General features: G+C 44.9%; 1 protein-coding gene across 1 annotated transcript; it reads right to left on the reverse strand.

Annotated features, from left to right (window-relative positions):
• Positions 1 to 390: 390 nt before the first annotated feature.
• On the reverse strand, positions 391 to 3,805 carry LOC112173032 (probable flavin-containing monooxygenase 1). Its single transcript, XM_024310577.2, has 5 exons — positions 3,352 to 3,805; positions 1,969 to 2,206; positions 1,669 to 1,844; positions 1,223 to 1,584; positions 391 to 813 (listed from the first exon to the last, which is right to left on the reverse strand). Exons 1-5 carry the CDS (start codon positions 3,787 to 3,789, stop codon positions 471 to 473), a joined length of 1,557 nt encoding a protein of 518 aa, XP_024166345.1. The 5' UTR covers positions 3,790 to 3,805; the 3' UTR covers positions 391 to 470.
• Positions 3,806 to 17,604: the final 13,799 nt, after the last annotated feature.

Genomic DNA, 17,604 nt, shown 5'->3' on the forward strand with positions numbered 1-17,604 from the left:
ATGACCTCGGGGATGGGGATGGTATTGTGATCCCCATCCCCAACCCGCCCCATTGCCATCCCTAGCAGAAAGTGACTAAGTAGAGAGAAGTTCATAGCAGAGAGATGGAAAAAATGGACGCTATTTGTCAACTTTTCGTTTGATGATGTATATATAACTTCTTTTTTTAGGGGTGCTGCTAATAATACATATATATTAATTTTTTTAATCAAAAAGTTGGGGTGGGCTACAGCACACCTTAGCCAATCCCTGGTTCCGTGCCTGCCTGTACTATAGCTCTTGGGATCTGCCGCCGCGCTCTGCTAAGAAACCCTAGGTACGGGCTCTGCTGAGAAACTTTCATTCATAAAACTTAGTCAATTACAATACTGTTTTTTTTTTCTTTTTCTTTTTTGACCAAAAAATGTTTTCATTTTGTTTTTTATTTGCTTATAATCTACATTATGTGATTATACAGTTGATAGCATCATTTAAGAGGAAATATAATCCGTTGGGCCATAAGGCTCAAATAGTTCAGCAAGAAGTCCCTTCTTCCTTTTGGGATTCCATCCCATATCCTTGCACAATTGGTCATTGTACCATATGTGAAGCGCTCCGATGCATGATCTCCGGTAGTATTTTCTGGAGTATCGCTTGGCATACTCATCCCATTGTTTCACATCTTTCTCCATTTCTTTTATGCTTGGGACCTTGAATGTGCCTCCAAAAAACTCTGCTAGCCATCTGCACCTCATCTCTGATATGTACAAGTTTGAGATACTCACGGAGAATCCAATTACAGCTAGTTGTGGAATTCGTCCATGGATGCATTCCCTAATCGAAAATAAAAGGATAATATGCATGAGCTACTACAGCTAGTGAAAGTCTTTATATTGGCTATATATACAATTAAACTACCAAGTGATCAAGCCTACACATCCTCCATAAAAAGAGGGAAAATAGCTGCTACATTATTGCATTCTGGTTGAAATAAGGCTAATATTGACGAGCTACTACAGTAATTTACTGGCTATAAATCCAACTGATATAAGAAATGAATACACATACTAAAGTTCCTAACCTTCTACGTTATTAAATTAAAAATAAAGACCGATTTACTAAACTAATCTTGTTTCATTGTGCAGCCCAAATTCAGTTTGGAAAATAGCATGTCAGATATTTGGCAAAAAACTTACTCTAGGCCTATATATAGAAATGGCAGGAATATAGCTAATTAACTAACCTGTAGAGAGGTAAAATGGACTCAGGTGATCCAGCTATGTAGTCTTGAAATGTTGGTGACACAAAGATGTCTTTAAGCTTCTCATCACCTCTAAATCCAGTAGCCAATATGACCAAATCTGTCTTTACAGGGGAGTTTTCTCCTTCAACCAAAATGCCTTCTCGGCAAAAGCTGAAGCATTTGGGAGATTTCTTAAGTAAAATGCTTCCTTCTTGGACTCGGTCATAGAATTTTTCAGGCACGGTTGAGATCAGACAGGAACTGATTTGTTGAAGGAAACTATGCTTTGGTACCATTCCATACTTGGATAACCCAAGCTTCTTATCTATGTAGGTTTCAACAAATTTTGAAAATGCCCATCTCTGTTTAACCAATTACAAATCAATTATAATTGTCAGCATTATAAATGTAACTGTATCATTCTAGCTTATGAATATAAGATTTACCAGAGGTGAAAGAATTGTTGCAAGGAGACTGAGTAGGAGGCCTTCACCGGGCTTATGAACCAAAAGCTCCGAGAAGCGATTGAGGTATAGGTACGCCAGAGGCACACCCCATGGGAGATAGTCAGGAACATTCCAGTGTTCTGTCTTGTACAACACGGTACATGGATGTTCTACCCCTGCAAAATTTGACCAACGAAAGGAACAAAAGAAATTTATATACAAAGTCACAAACTATGAATAATTGATCTCATTAATTTTGTGGCACATCTTCGGCGCATGTGACAAGAAAATTTCCAATACCATTTGCATTTGAGCACTCCATTGCAATGTCCAATGCAGATTTCTGAAACCCAACAACTGTTACTTGCTTTCCTTTCACAAATTCAGCAGCGCTTTCATAATCCTTGGAAGCATATTCCATCGAGTGTATGACATCACCATGAAATTCTTCTGGACCCTTGTTCGGAGGAAATTTTGGAATGTTTGGAATACCACTGGATCGTCCAAGGCAGAGGACTACAAAGTCTACCAAGTAAACCTGCTTGAATTTATACTCAATGATCAATGCGACTATATCTTACTATATGGTAAATTTGCTTGTTTAAGAACATTGCATGCCGACAACTAAAATATTGACGGTCTGAAAACATATCATCTTCACGAGCTAAGTAAAGATGTTTTTTCATCATAGTCTGTATGAACAGTGATTCAGAAACTTTTCTCATATTAAAATTGAACGGTCGTTCAACACAAAAAGAATATTACTTTTCTAATTAAAGATAAATAAAAAAACTCAATAATATTGATGTAGGACGAGAATGGACCCAGTTTAGCCGAAAAACCATAAAAGTAAAGAAGCGGCATAGAATCAAGAAAAGTGATTGGAAAATAGGTAACTCACGCGTAATCAGGTTACTAGCCGCTGGAATATTTAAGAAGATTTGGTTTTGGACTTTTCGGATTTCTCGTGCGAAAAGTTAGGTTTTGATTTTGAATCAGATTTGACTAACTTTTAGCCAGAATGTCCGTTTGAGACGCATGATACCTTTCCAGAATGGGAACGACGAGATCTTCAAGTCTCACTTCAGTGAGCCCTATCAGATTTAGGCCAAAATGTATCGTCTTAATTATCCGATTCGTGATTTAATATTTTTAGGCTAGTTTTACATTCTTTTTATTTTAGGTTTTCTAGTTTATTTTGGATTTGTTTTGTTTTAATCCATGGGCTTTAGGGTTTCATTGTTAGTCGCCCTAGGGTTTCTTTTCTCATATATAAGCAACCTTAAACGGCTGCAGAACTATCTTATCATCTTTTATCATATTATCAATCAAAATTGAGAATTTTCTCTTCTAATAAAAAAAACAAAAATATGAATCACTGAATTTCATATCAAAAAAGTCCAATGACGACTTCATTTGATCAATTAATCACGATCATTTTAGTCACTGTTGAGCACCATCGGAGGGGTATGGACCAAAACTGTTGAGCACCAGCATTGGACTTTTTTGATATGAAATTCATCGGAGGGCTTTCAACCCATCGTGTTGGAGCACCTCGAGCAACATCCATTTTTATAGGAAAATCTACTCCGGTCCATGACTAAAATGTTGCAGTTTAACATCATATCATTCTTAAATTCAATTAAATATATACATGACATACATACATGAAGTGGTACATACCTCAGTTGAAGGGCTTTGTTTGTCTTCTACCATAACTTTCCATTTCCCTTTCGAGCTGAAAGGCTCACCGGTGCCGGCCCAGAGACTCCATGATTGCATCTCATCCTCAGATGGACCTTCATACTCTATACCACACACATTGGTATTGAATTTGATGTGCCTGAGCAAGTCGAAATGTTGAGCATATGATTGGATGTAATCCATAACTTGACGCTGGTTTGGAAAGTCTTCTGTCACTGAAGAAGGCCATGGAAAATCTGAGAATTGGTAGACTGCTTTAGGAGTTTGGAGCTTGGTACTCTCAACAGTTTTGGTCCATACCCCTCCGATGGTGCTCAAGGATTCGAACACGATGGGTTGAATGCCCTTTGAAAGGGTGTACTTGCAGGCAAGAAGGCCACTGATCCCAGCTCCTATTATGGCCACCGTCTTCCCCATGCTATGAGTCTTGATTTGTATGCTTTTTCATAGAGAGCCTTTGTATTTATATAAAAATAGAAATCTTTTACGTGGCAATAAAAAGCCCACTCATGCTATAAGACAATGCACTAAATACTCTGCCAAAGCAACATCATAAAGTTCCTGGGCCGGGGGACCTGCCTCCCCCCCTCCCAACTACTCTTTGCCAAAAAAAAAAAAAAAGATGATGGAGAAACCCGTGTCGGGACTAAATACTTTTCAACTATTTAGAAGAAAGCGATAGTGCAACTAATGCGAAGGACGTCCAAGACTAATACTTTTATCTTATAATTGCTTTTTATTGGAGGTACTGACTTGCATTCTCCAGGCAGTGGCGGAACCAGGATTCGAAATTAGGGGGTCGAGACATAAAATATTAACTTTAATATAAAATATATATATATATATATAAAAACTCATTTTCCATATTAATCAACACTCTGTTGAATTTATTAACCAAACACCTTGTTAACTTTCTCTATAATAAAATAATTGAAGAAACTAGACATCAATTACAATAAATTGCAAAATCTTCTAAGAAGCATTTCCATATTTCCTCATTATAAATTTGGATAGTTATTACATAGTAAATACTATTAATTTTGAATTATTCTCATTATAATTTTGTAAGTTGTGTTGTTGATTGCCTGATTGGTGTGTTTGGGGGGGGGGGGGGGGGTGGGGTCTGTTATTCAATTAAAGCCAAGTTCTATTTAATTGTAGCTTAACTGTATGACGTTTAGGTGATCTGATGAAGATTTGGACAAATGTTTTTTTGGGGGGGGGCGGGGGTCTGAACCCCCTCAGGCCCTATAACAGTTCCGCCACTGTCTCCGGGTGCATCAAAAACGTAAGAGGCAAATGCAAAATTGGTGAATAATGCATAATTGGAAAGTCATACTCTTCTTTTTACCTCTGTCTTCTGCGTCTTACAGTGCATTTTCTCTTAGGAGTGCTAGGCTCACACTCATGGCTCACCCTCAAGATGAGTGTGTGTGAATCAGATAGTGTGTCAAGTTTTCATAATTTTTAAATACTAAATTAGACAATAATTCAATTGCAAGCTAATCTGTCAAAAGAAGATATGAAGAAATGGAATATTTTGTCGAGATTTTCTTCAACCAATGGCTCAAATTCAAGGATGAATTCTTTCAAATCAGGTGAGTCTGATGTGAGAGTATATGGGGCAACATCAAATACATTAGTTTGACAATATATAGATTCATAATCTTTAATATTTCATTATTGAGATTTTTTTATCGAGATCACACGATATCTGATTATACGCATTTTTATGCATATAATTATATTTAAAACACTAGAATTAAGTTAATCCTCAAGTCAATTATTACGTAATTAATCAATTTTTATTTATTTTATAGTAAATAAGCGGACTTGTGGATTTCGGAAGAAGTTGTGCAAAAATGGAGTAATTTGGAGTTTTCGACAAAAAGACAAAATAGCCGATGCAGATCAACCATAGTCAAAGCCATCAAGAGAGCGAGATTCAATTGCGTCCGATAATATGTGAGGAACTGCATGGAGAAGAGTGAAAAGAAAAGATTTTAGCAAAAAGAATGCATGTTTATTAATTAGGTTAATTGATCAAATGATTAGTTAACTTGATTAATCAAGGAATGGTGCAGCACGTGTGCACCTTGCATTTCATTCTCTTCCTCTTAGATTATACATAGTATGTGCATCCCTCCACGCTTTAATCCATTAGCCACTTGACATGTGGCCTTCACACACACACACACACACACATATATATATATTTATATATATATTCATTCGATCCCTCTTCTCACCATACCTTCTACAGGGCCGCAACCACCTACTCCATCCTCTTTTCTCCACCTACCTCCAATCTTCTCCTCACCAAGATCCACACCACCTCACCAAAATCCACCTCACTAAAATTCAATATTCTCATCAATTTCACAAGATTCAAAAGGGAAGCTCAAGCATTAAGAGCTTCATCATTATCAAGTTTGGGTAAAAGTGGGGAGTCATAATTCCTTTATAGTAATTTGTTGCTTGTCCTTGTTATTCCTTACTTCTCCTCACTTTTTCTTCTTTAAATATGTATTTTGATGTTAGTTTGGTGATAGGTAGTGAGTAGTTTTATTGTTGGAGGCTAGGGTTGTGTGCCCTAGTCCAAATCTTGTGTAAAAGATGCTTATTTTAATGTAATGGTGCAATTTTTATATGATGGATGCTTATATATATTTTTGTTGGGTTAAAATGCATGTCTTGGAGCTTAGTCAACTCTAGGGTGTGTATTTTGAGCATGTCTAGGATGGAGTTAGAGGCTTGACCCCCTCTAATTCCTAAGCTAGAAACCTTCAATTTTGTATTCGAGGGGTTTTAAGCATGGTGATTTAGATCCGTTGCGTGAATGCACGGGCGGGTTGCTTAGTAGTCTAATTCCTCGATTTTTAGGCCTCTTGATGTGAATTAGAGACCCTTGAACTGGCTCTAATTCATGCCAAGTGAGTTCCTACGACCCTTGAACCGGAATAGGAATACCATGAGAGGGAATTTTGGTCCTTGAGCCTTGAACCGCCTTGGATACAAGTCATACGACTACCGCCAAAGTAGGAAATTTGCATCTATATTAGATTAGCTTCCGACACATGAGATTTGGGTGAAGGAACCTCCCTAGCACCCGACATTCTCATTATATTGTTCACACTTTTCTATTTTAATTTCCTTGCATTTTTAGTAATCGCTTTGCATTTTATTACTTTTTGTTAAGTTCAAATCAATTCTCAAACATTAAATCCATCGACTCATTTGTGTATACTCATCTTGAGGCTACAAGTTAGTGGCTTTGAATAAGCTTGGTGTGAGATAAACCGAGCATTGCCAAGGCTTGGTGCCTTGATTGTTTATAGTTTTTATTTTACTTTTTATTTTTCTTATGTGCTTTTAGTATCCTACCGCCAATTATCTTGGTTAGGTCCAACACCTAATCCCCGAAGTACGATAAACTAAGGTCCAAATAGTTCACTTACTTGACACGATTCGTATGCTTGCGAGAGTATATGCATCAAGTGATCAATATCTTTAAAGTCTTTCTAGACTCCGAGACTAATCTGTGTCGAGGGTCATGTCCAAAAGCTTCCTCTCCCTTGGCCACCAAGAATAGATTGAGATTTAAACTCATAAATCCCTCAAATTTCATGAATCATTTTTCCGCACTACAGGAAAGCTGACTATTCAAGACATGAGATTTAGGGCGTTCACTTAATGTGCGTCGTGAAAGAGTATTGTTAAGGTCTGGAAGTTCAGCAGTAGCTGAATCCGTTCTGACGCTGATCCTTGTCTGGACCGCTACTGAGGAGATTGTAACACTATTGCTACCTATCAAGTGAAATACAAAGGGCGTCAGAGGGAAACCGCAGTGGGCGGTCTTCTCTACTCCATTGCCTAAGTCAGTCAATGTATTTGCGTTGACAACATAGTGTTAGGTAAGTAATAAATACTTAATTAAAGAGGAGAGAGGAGTGGACCTTTTATAGGTGTGGGAGAGACTGATCTCTTCCTTGTTTTCGATGTGGGACTGATATGCTTCAGTTTCCAGCTTCTGATGTCTCAACGAGGTGATCTTGGAGCGGCGCGTGGTGGTGCGTCACCACTGGTCTTGGGTTGGTCCGAAGCTCAGGCTATAGGTTGTTTGGCGGTGCTTCCGTTGGTCACATGTGGAAGTTATCGGTGCCGCTGGCGACATTATGAGCATGGCTCATTATAGCTAATTATGCTTTGCAAATGCTCATATAAGTACAAGTCCCCCAAATCCCCAGTCAAGGAGGGCTGTCTTGGTTGGGAAGTTACCTAGCGGTTTTGAAGCGTTACTTCTGCTAGTCTTGCCGAGCATAATTAGTGTCAGTGCATTGTCAACCATGGATTTGTTATGAGTAAACGCTTTATACCCTTTCGAGTGGGCCTCTGCTAGGCCCCCAGGGAGTCCCCCACTCTCGGGCTAAGATAGGCCTCTAATGGGCCAGATGATTGTTTGATGAGGGGAGATGCACGGAGCAGCGGGTGTTAGGTGGTGAGCCTAATCTTTTGGTACCCAAGCGTCGGAGGTCAACTACTTGATCAGGGCTATAGTGGACATTTGTTGGCCTATTCTTTTGCTCTTTCTCAGAGGAGAAAATGCTTGACTATAGTGACGTGTAGCGGTCACGATTATTTATGAGGCGTGGCCTTGATGAAAAACTTGCTAGCGGAGTTGCACTCAGCGGAGACTTCTCCTTGGAAGAATTTGAAAGTGAGAAGTTCCGCTAGCGAAGTTGCGCTCAGGGGAGACTTCTCCTGGGAAGAATTTGAAAATGAGAAGTTCCTCTAGCGGAGTTACGCTCAACAGAGACTTATCCTTGTAAGAATTTGAAAGTGAGAAGTTCCGCTAGCGGAGTTGCGCTAAGTGGAGACTTCTCCTTGTAAGAATTTTGAAAGTGAGAAGTTCCTCTAGCGGAGTTGCGCTAAGCAGAGACTTCTCCTTGCAAGAATTTGAAAGGGAGAAGTTCCGCTAGAGGAGTTGCGCTAAACAGAGACTTCTCCTTGCAAGAATTTTAAAATGGAGAAGTTCCGCTAGCGGAGTTGCACTAAGCGTAGACTTCTCCTTGCAAGCATTTTGAATTTTTTTGGAATATGACGGTTGTTATGGATAAGCGTTACCTCTAACTGTGCCATGCCGCATGTCTCCTGTCAATTGGTTTAGAGTGTGGGATTACGGCTTTTCTGCACGTCCGTCGTTTCACCATAAATGAGAGTAATCATTGATGGCGTAACCGAGATGAACCTGAGCAGTTAGTGAGATCGTGGGAGACGTGTCCCCATCTGGTGAAGCGGCCCTTCGTGACGGACGGCCGTGATCCATCCATTGTTAACATAAAGGGGGGGGGGGGGGGGGGGGGGAGAATTTGGAGGAGTTAACACTTTAACCCAAACTTTGAATTATTGTCTGCGTCTTCAAGCTTCCCCCTCCTGCCATCTGAGATATAGCCTGAATCCTTTATCTGACCATCGTGGAGAGGCCAGAGAATCACTTGCTTTGAGGATTGTGGTATTACAAGCGTGCTTGTTCTTCATATATTCAAGGTTGGTAAATCTCTGCAATGCTCTTTGCTTTGAGTCAAAGCTTCTTTTGCGGCTTCATATATCCATGGTGTTCTTGTGCCTGAGATGTGTGCTTGAGGGTATAGTAACTGCTTTTGTGTACTTTTTGTTACTGAATAGAGGGTTTGTGGGGGTTAAACCACTAGATGGTCAAATCTGGGTTCTGTGTTTCAAGGTTTCGGGGTTTTTTTTTGTGTTCTTGAATAATTATGATAAAAGGGTAGTTTAGATCTTTCTGGCACTAACCATCTGGGTAGGGGTCATCAATGGGCCGGGCCGGGCTTTACAATAAATTTTAAGCCTGAGGCTTGCCCATGGGCTAAACAGGGCTTTTCAGGCCGGGTCGGGCATTTTTAACCATACATATTCTGTGATTAGTTCTGACTTTTAAAGATGAATTATATTCCATAGTCCCTGTAATGGAGCATTACAAATATGGAAACCAAATTTAAGTACTTCTACAATATAATTCCAAAACAGCAACTTCAGACATAAACATCATTTAAATCTTCCATCAGTTTAGCATCAATCCAAACAAAAAACATAGATGGAGGCCGCCACCATAGTATTGTACTGAAAAGTCAAAAGTATGGGAAAAGACTGCCTAATTTTATCGTCACATTTGCTGCGTTGCTTGGATGCCAAGTTTTCTTCTCCTGCTTAATTCTTGACTTGAATTTGTTGCTAACCTTGGATGCCTGTTTCAAGAAAAAGAGAAGCCATTTAGTTTAAAATCAGAGGAACATGAAATTTAACTAGAAGACTAACCCAAATAAAAGTGCCATCATCATCATATGATCCTAAAATGCAGAGTCTGGAAATCTGGAAAAAATGCAGAATCTGGAAATCTAGAAATGAACTGTTCAAGTAATGCAGAAAACAACAAGAATAGCATCAATGTCAAACTTTTTTATACACATAGAAAACAAAAACAGCCTCTAAAAACACCAATTACATAACTACTGCATGTACTGGTTAGGCAGATTATAACCAGACTAGCCTTATAATCCTGTACACAAAACAGGCATATGGTTACTTCTAAACAAAAAAAGGAAAGAGGAGATAATCTTTGACTTTCAGTTCCACAAAAAAGGCATATGGAAATCTCCAATTTTTAGTCTCCAAGGGCCGCACTTTCAGCTTCATTTTCAGGTTCGCCTTCACTATCATCTTCACCATCAGCTTCACTATCACCCATCCAATCTGGTCTTGCAGCCCTTATGTTCATTAGTTCTTCAGCGTGTTCCTCTTCTTGTGCTGCATCTTGCATTCTTTTACTTGCCAAGCTCCAATCCTTCAAACAAACTAAAGCTTCTATGGTATTTGGACTTAAAGCAGCTCTTTTCTCTGAAACAACTAGACCACCAGCGCTAAAAGCAGCCTCTGATGCAACTGTTGAAGCTGGTACACTTAGCAGATCACGGGCCATAAGTGAAAGAACAAGGTATAATGTGTACATACATGTACATTTGCAAACATAATTAGCTATAATGGGCCACGCTCATTGTACCGCCAAAGGTACTAATTCCAACTAAAGGAATGACACGCAGACACACCGCCAGGCAAGCTACAGCCTCAGCGTCAGACCACCTCCAAATCACCGTCGACTCGCAGCCACGCGCTACGCCAAGATGGCATCAGAAGCTTCTGAAACTGGGAACTGAAGCATATCAGTCCCACATCGAAAACAAAGAGAAGATCAACCTCTTTCTCACCTATAAAAGGTTCTCTCCTCTCTCCTCATTAAGGACGCATTCAATACTTATCTACTGTTACTTTGTCAACACAAATACATTGACTAACTTAGGCATCGGAGAGCAGAAGACCGCCCGGCGCGGTCTCCCTCTGACGTCCGTTGTATTTCACTTGACAGGTAACGGGAGCTTCGACAACAACACAAGTACCGATCCGCCCACCGGATCAACGTTAGCTAGGGTCCAGCGGTTCAGATATCAACATTGGCGCCGTCTGTGGGAACCCTTGAACAGAAGGTCATCCCGCTACAATCACCATGACTAACGGTAGCGGGGGAAACACGGAGGAGCAGGCAGAACAGCCCACCATCCCCCAACCCTCCGACCCCGCGATTGGCGTTAACCGCGCACTATTCACAACCCCGGCCAACCCCGGCGGTGAGGGAAATCCAGGCAGCAGCCGCCCATCAGGCCAAGATCTCGTCACCATGTACGAGCTAGCACTGGCGGATCTTCACAAGGCAAACAGAGAACGTGAGGAGGAGCGCAGGGAAAAGGCTGAAGCCCAAAGGCAGGTGGCTACACTAATGACACGTTTTGAGGAACTAAAGAAGACGCTGGCGGCCACCGACCGCCCAGCACAGAGCGAGCAGTCACGTAGCACCAGGCGTAGTCGACCCAGCACCGGAACATTGGTACCAGGGCCGGTCGTACAGATGCAGGTACCACTGAACCCACCTGAGTTGCTGGGAATGGGACCGCCGCCCATACCTCAGCTAATGTTAGAGCAGGTGGCGGAATCACTCCCGCACACCAACCGCTCAGAAACCAGGGCGAGGACAGAAGGTAGTCCGCCTGTGCCGAGGTGCAGGCCAGCCCAGCTGATCATTCAGACCGATTCTGCCGACGAGGCAACCGCCCAGCTATTGGAAAGGATGCACCAACTGGAGCAGAGATTGATCCGGGCGGAGTCGGGCCTCCCAGCGCCAACTCGGAATCCGCTCTTCACTTCCAGACCCGACCCCTTTTCCGCTGCAATTCTGCAGGCTGTCAGACCAGCATATGCAAAAACCCCAAAGATGCCGCACTACGGCGGAATGTCCGATCCCTTCGTCCACATGGACACCTTCAAGAAGGTCACCAACAACAAGGGTTTCGACGACGCCACCTTATGCCATTTGTTCAGTGAAACATTGGATGGCGAGGCAATGAACTGGTTCTTTGAATGTCCGCCAGGTTCTGTCGGCTCATTCCATGCACTATCACACGCTTTCCTCTCCCGTTTCATCTTATTGTCCGCCGGGCATCACAACACAAGTCAGCTGTTCAGCGTTAAGCAGGGGGAGGACGAATCACTGAAGGCCTTCGTCACAAGGTGGCGGGCGGCAGCGTCTCAGTGCCGCTACCTAGACAAAACTATGGCATCAGCGGCCTTCAGGAAGGGACTTCTCAAGGGACCGTTCCTCTATCACCTCAACTACAGTCATCCCAATGCGACGTATGACCACGTCATGAGTGAGGCGGTCATTCACGCCTAGGCGGAATTCATCACATATGGAGAAACCCCACCACCACCAGCAACGCCAACAAAGTCAACACAACCATCCTCCAGTCACCAGGAAACCGCTAACAAAACCCCCTCAGCACCGCCAACCGACAAGAAAAGGGAGTGGCAGCAGGGCCACCACCAGAACAAGCGACAGAAGGACCAGTATTACAACAGGGGAAACCGCCCAACCCATGGGGATAACCGCAACAAGCAGGCGGAGTCCTCGCAGCGGTATGTAGTTTTCACGGTCTTAACGGCCTCGTATGAAGATATCTATAATCAGTGCAAGGATCAAATTCCACCGCCACCCCCTCCAAAGTACCCAAAAACGGGTAAACCCAGGAACACCGGCAAGTGGTGCAAATACCACGAGGACAGCGGCCACAATACCAATAGCTGCAATGCTCTCAAAACGGCCATTGAGACTTTGTACCGTGACGGCAAGATGGAACAGTTCAGGGTGCGCCAACCACCACCAGTAATTGCCAACGTCGAGACCTTGGGCCGCATCAACACCATCGATGGCGGTGCTCCAATCACCAACATGTCCCACAGGGCAAGAAAGCGCTATGCACCCGCTAATCATCCGAAGGAAGTCTGCAACATCCGCTACGAAAGATCCGCCAAACTCCCAAGATCAGGTTGGGAACCTATTACCTTCTCAGAGCAGGAGGAACGCGGAGTGCATTTACCCCATGATGACCCATTCTTGGTCGATGCCATTCTTGGCAAATTCTCAGTGGGGAGAATCTTGGTGGACAGCGGATCCACTGTCAACGTTATCTTCAGCGGTTGCTACGACCATCTCAAGCGAAACAAAAAACTACTCCAGGATCACGAGCCACTGCTCAGCTTTTCCGGTAACGTCACACAACCGCTAGGGTCGGATTACATGCGCTTGGTTATTGGCACTAGTTCGTGCATGGCTGAGTTGCATACGGAGTTCATTATCGTCAACTGTGTCAGTTCATACAACGCCATCATTGGTCGACCAGCGCTTAACAAGCTCAAGTGCATCATCGCCGGGTACATGCTTCTCATGAAGTTCCCCACACCCAACGGCACGGGCTGTGTGAGGGGAAGCCAGCAGTTGGCACGAGAATGTTATTCAACGGCTATAGCGCGGTCAACGCGCCGCCATGAAATTCTGACGGTGGGTAATGAGGCACCGCCACCAAACATCTTTGAGGATCCTAGGGATGAGGAGGAGAAATATGTAAGGAAGGAGCCGGTCAACCCGGGCACGTCGTTAAAGGTTGTCTGCATCTCAGACGAGCACCCTGAGCGGACAGTCCACATAGGCGCCCAACTAGATCCAGAGGTGGAGGCAGAACTCACTCAATTCCTACGTGACAACGCCGCCGTCTTTGCATGGTCCTACGCGGACATGCCAGGTATCTCCCCTGAAATTATCACTCATAAGCTGACCATCAAACCCTCCTTTTACCCTATCAAGCAGAAGCGGAGGGCCTTTGATGAGGAAAAATATCGGGCAATCGGAGAGGAGGTCGCCAAACTGCGGGACATTGGGTTCATCCGCCAAGTCATCTATCCCCAGTGGATCTCAAATTTGGTAATGGTAAAAAAGCCCAGCGGCAAGTGGCGGATGTGCGTCGACTTCAAAAATCTCAACAAGGCATGCCCAAAGGATAGTTTCCCGCTACCTCGTATCGATCAGTTAGTCGATTCAACTGCCGGACACGAGCTCCTCAGCATGATGGACGCTTTCTCCGGATACAATCAGATCAGGATGCACCCCAGCGACCAGGAATGCACCACCTTCACCACCGACAAAGGCCTCTACTGCTACAATGTCATGCCTTTCGGTCTGAAGAACGCCGGTGCAACTTACCAGCGGTTGATGAACGCCATGTTCGCTGAGCATCTGGGCAAAATCATCGAGGTCTACGTGGACGACATGCTAGTTAAGAGCATAAAGGCCATTGGACATGTGGCAAACCTCAGAATCATAGTAACCATTCTCCTGGCCTATGATATGCGCCTCAACCCAGAAAAATGTTTCTTTGCGGTCACCGCTAGCAAATTTCTTGGTTACATCGTCAGCGAGCGAGGTATCGAGGCTAACCCGGATAAGGTACAGGCCATCCTTAACCTGGCGAACCCCGAGTATAAGGTGGACGTCCAGTGCCTCCAGGGCAAGTTAACCGCCCTTTCTCGATTCATCTCTCGACTCACTGATAAGTGTGCCCCATTCTTCAAACTCCTCAAAACAACTCACAAGAAGGTCATTGACTGGAACCCAGAGTGTCAGACGGCGTTCCAGGGCCTAAAGGAATACCTGGCGGCAGTCCCTCTCCTTTCCGTCCCTGTGCAAGGAGAAACACTGTTCATTTATCTAGCGGTCTCGGCAACGGCGATAAGTTGCGCCATTGTCCGGCGGGAAGGCCAGGATGAGCTCCCAGTGTTCTACGCCGGCAGAGGCATGAGCGGAGCAGAAACAAGATATTCACCGTTGGAGCAACTGGCCCTCGCACTTATCGTTGCCGCCAGACGCCTCCGGCAATACTTCCAGGCTCACACGATTCATGTGTTAACCAATCAACCGCTGAGGCAAGTGATGCAGAACCCTGAACACTCGGGGCGCCTCAGTAAGTGGGCCATTGAGCTCAGCGAATTCGACATAGAGTACAGACCAAGAACAGCCATGAAGGGCCAGGCAGTGGCGGACTTCATCGCTGAACTTACTGAGCGTCAGCCGGAACCCGGTACTCAAACAGAGCCCGGAACAGAAATAGTAAGCAGTGAGGAGGCAACTCCCCTACAGTCAGATTGGAACCTGCATGTGGGCGGCGCCGGAGTCATCTTAACAGGACCCGGGGGACTGAACGCGGAGTACGCGTTGAAATTCAACTTCAAAGCTTCAAACAATATGGCGGAGTACGAGGCACTTGTCGCCGGTCTACTCCTCGCCATTGACTCAGGAGCTGACAGCGTCAACATATTCAGCGACTCGCAACTAGTCGTTAACCAGGTCAACGACAGCTTCCAGGCCAAGGACCAGCAGTTAGCGGCATATTTGGGGTACGTCAAAACGTTGCTAAAAAAGTTCAAATTTCACACCATCACATAAATCCCCAGGGAAAAGAACGCTAAGGCTGATTCACTGGCGAGACTGGCAACCGCCCAACCACATCAGAGTCCAGCGGACACAAGGGTGGAGTACCTTGACAAGCCAAGTATCACAAAGACCCTGGCGGAGATTTTCAACATTCAGGTCAATCCCAGCTGGATGGACGAGATCATTGCATATAAGCGCAGCGGCACATTGCCAGAAGATAAAGTCCACGCAAGACAGCTCAAGCGCAGGGCAACCCGCTACAACATCCAGGATGGCAAGCTTTACCGCCAGGGATTCACCCATCCCAACCTCCGCTGTCTAACCCCAGAGGAGGGAAAGGTCGTCCTAGCAGAAATTCATGGCGGAGAATGTGGAAACCACTCGGGCGCCAAATCCTTGGCCAACCGCACAATGCGTCAAGGTTACTTCTGGCCCACTCTTGGTGATGACGCCCGGCGGATTTCGAGGTCTTGCCACAAATGCCAACAGTTTGCAGATCTCCCACACGCACCGGCGGAACCACTGTCACTCATCATCGGCCCATGGATTCATTCTACGTGGGGCCTTGATTTGATGGGAAAGTTTCAAACCGCCAAGGGCCAGTTCAAGTACATCATTGTCGCCATCGACTACAACAGTAAGTGGGTAGAAGCGGAGCCACTGACGGCAATAACTACCGCAAAGGTAATTCGCTTCCTTTGGAAGAATATCTACTGCCGCTTTGGCGTCCCACATACAATCATTACAGACAACGGCACGCAGTTCAACAATAAGGAACTCATCTCATTTGCCGCCAACCTGGGCACCAAGTTAAGTTTTGCATCTGTCGCCCATCCCCAAACCAACGGCCAGGTCGAAGCAGCAAACAAGATAATCAAGAAGCTGCTAAAAAAGAACCTCGACGACGCCAAGGGTTTGTGGGAGGAAAAACTTCCAGAGGTCTTATGGGCCATCCGGACAACTCCAACTACCGCCACCAGCGAAACTCCTTTTTGTATGATGTTCAGCACAGAAGCTGTCCTTCCTATTGAGGTAACTCAGCCTACCGCTAGGGTCAACAGCTACTGCCCAGAGACCAACAGCGACGGCGTCAACTTGGACAGGGACCTCCTAGAAGAAAAAAGACACAAGGCCCATTTACACAGTTTACAAAACAAGCAACGGGTATCGCGTTTAAGCAACGGGTATCGCGTTTCTACAACGCCAGAGTCAAGGCCCGGAACCTCCAACTGGGGGACTCGGTCATGAAGGAAGTCATTCCGCCACCAACAAAACTCCGCCCAACTTGGGAGGGCCCGTACAAAATTGTGGAAGTCGTTAGCCCAGGCACCTTCTACTTAATGGACAAAGACGGCGTCACATCGACCCACCCTTGGAATACTGAACACCTTCGGTACTACTACAAATAGTCAGACCGCTACCCCGGAGCATCTTGACTTAGCTAAATTTTTTGTTCAAATATTTAGCTAAGGGAAGCTACCCAACGGGTACTACCCCACTTTTGTACACTGATCCGTCAGCTATCAATGAAACGAGGAATTATTCAAACCATTGTTACCAAGTCTAGCACTGAGGGCAACTGGCAACGCCAGCAATCGTCGGAGGACCTCATCCGCTACGTGGTGCACTTGGACCAATCTTAATTCCTTTAATGTTTCATTGATCGACAGAAGAAATATATATAACTCAAAACACTAGCACTGCAAACACATCATGGCAAACCAATTCAGATATTTATTTCACTTCCCAACATTCTTTACAAACTGTCGTGCCTCAGCGGCCACAAAACAAAGAGAAGAATAGGAAAGTCTCCAGCGGTCTCAGCCGGCTTCAGGGGTTGCCTTCGACATTTTCTGCTTCAGCGGGCGGCGGCACGATCGATAGACTTGCTTGGTCGGACCCTCGCGCTGTCGGACTGGGGGTCTCCATGGTACCATCCGCCCGGGTATGCGCCTCCAGGAATCCAGCACGTGACACCTCCGACGGGGTGGGGTGGGGAGTCTGCTGGGACCCTTCCGCCGGATGAGCGCCACTTTCTCCGCTGCCCGAGCGGGCACCTCCAGCTGGGGCAGGCACGACGTCTGTCTCCGGCGGGATACTCTCAGCCGGCGGCGCGTCAGGCTGTGACGCTTTGGCGAAGTCAATGGCGCCCTTCCGCTTCAGCATGTCTATGTTTGCTCGGGCCCCAGCCTTCGCCGACTCGGTCATCGCCTTCTTAAACTCCGCCGACTGCTTGAACACCTCAACAGCGGCGGCCGCAGCGGTACTCTCTTCAGCCCTCAGCCGGGTAACCTCACCCCCCAGCCGCTTCACTTCTGTCATTCTTTCGGCGGACTCCCGCTGCA

Source organism: Rosa chinensis, chromosome 6 (genome assembly GCF_002994745.2).
Source record: "Rosa chinensis cultivar Old Blush chromosome 6, RchiOBHm-V2, whole genome shotgun sequence".
NCBI lineage: Eukaryota > Viridiplantae > Streptophyta > Magnoliopsida > Rosales > Rosaceae > Rosa > Rosa chinensis.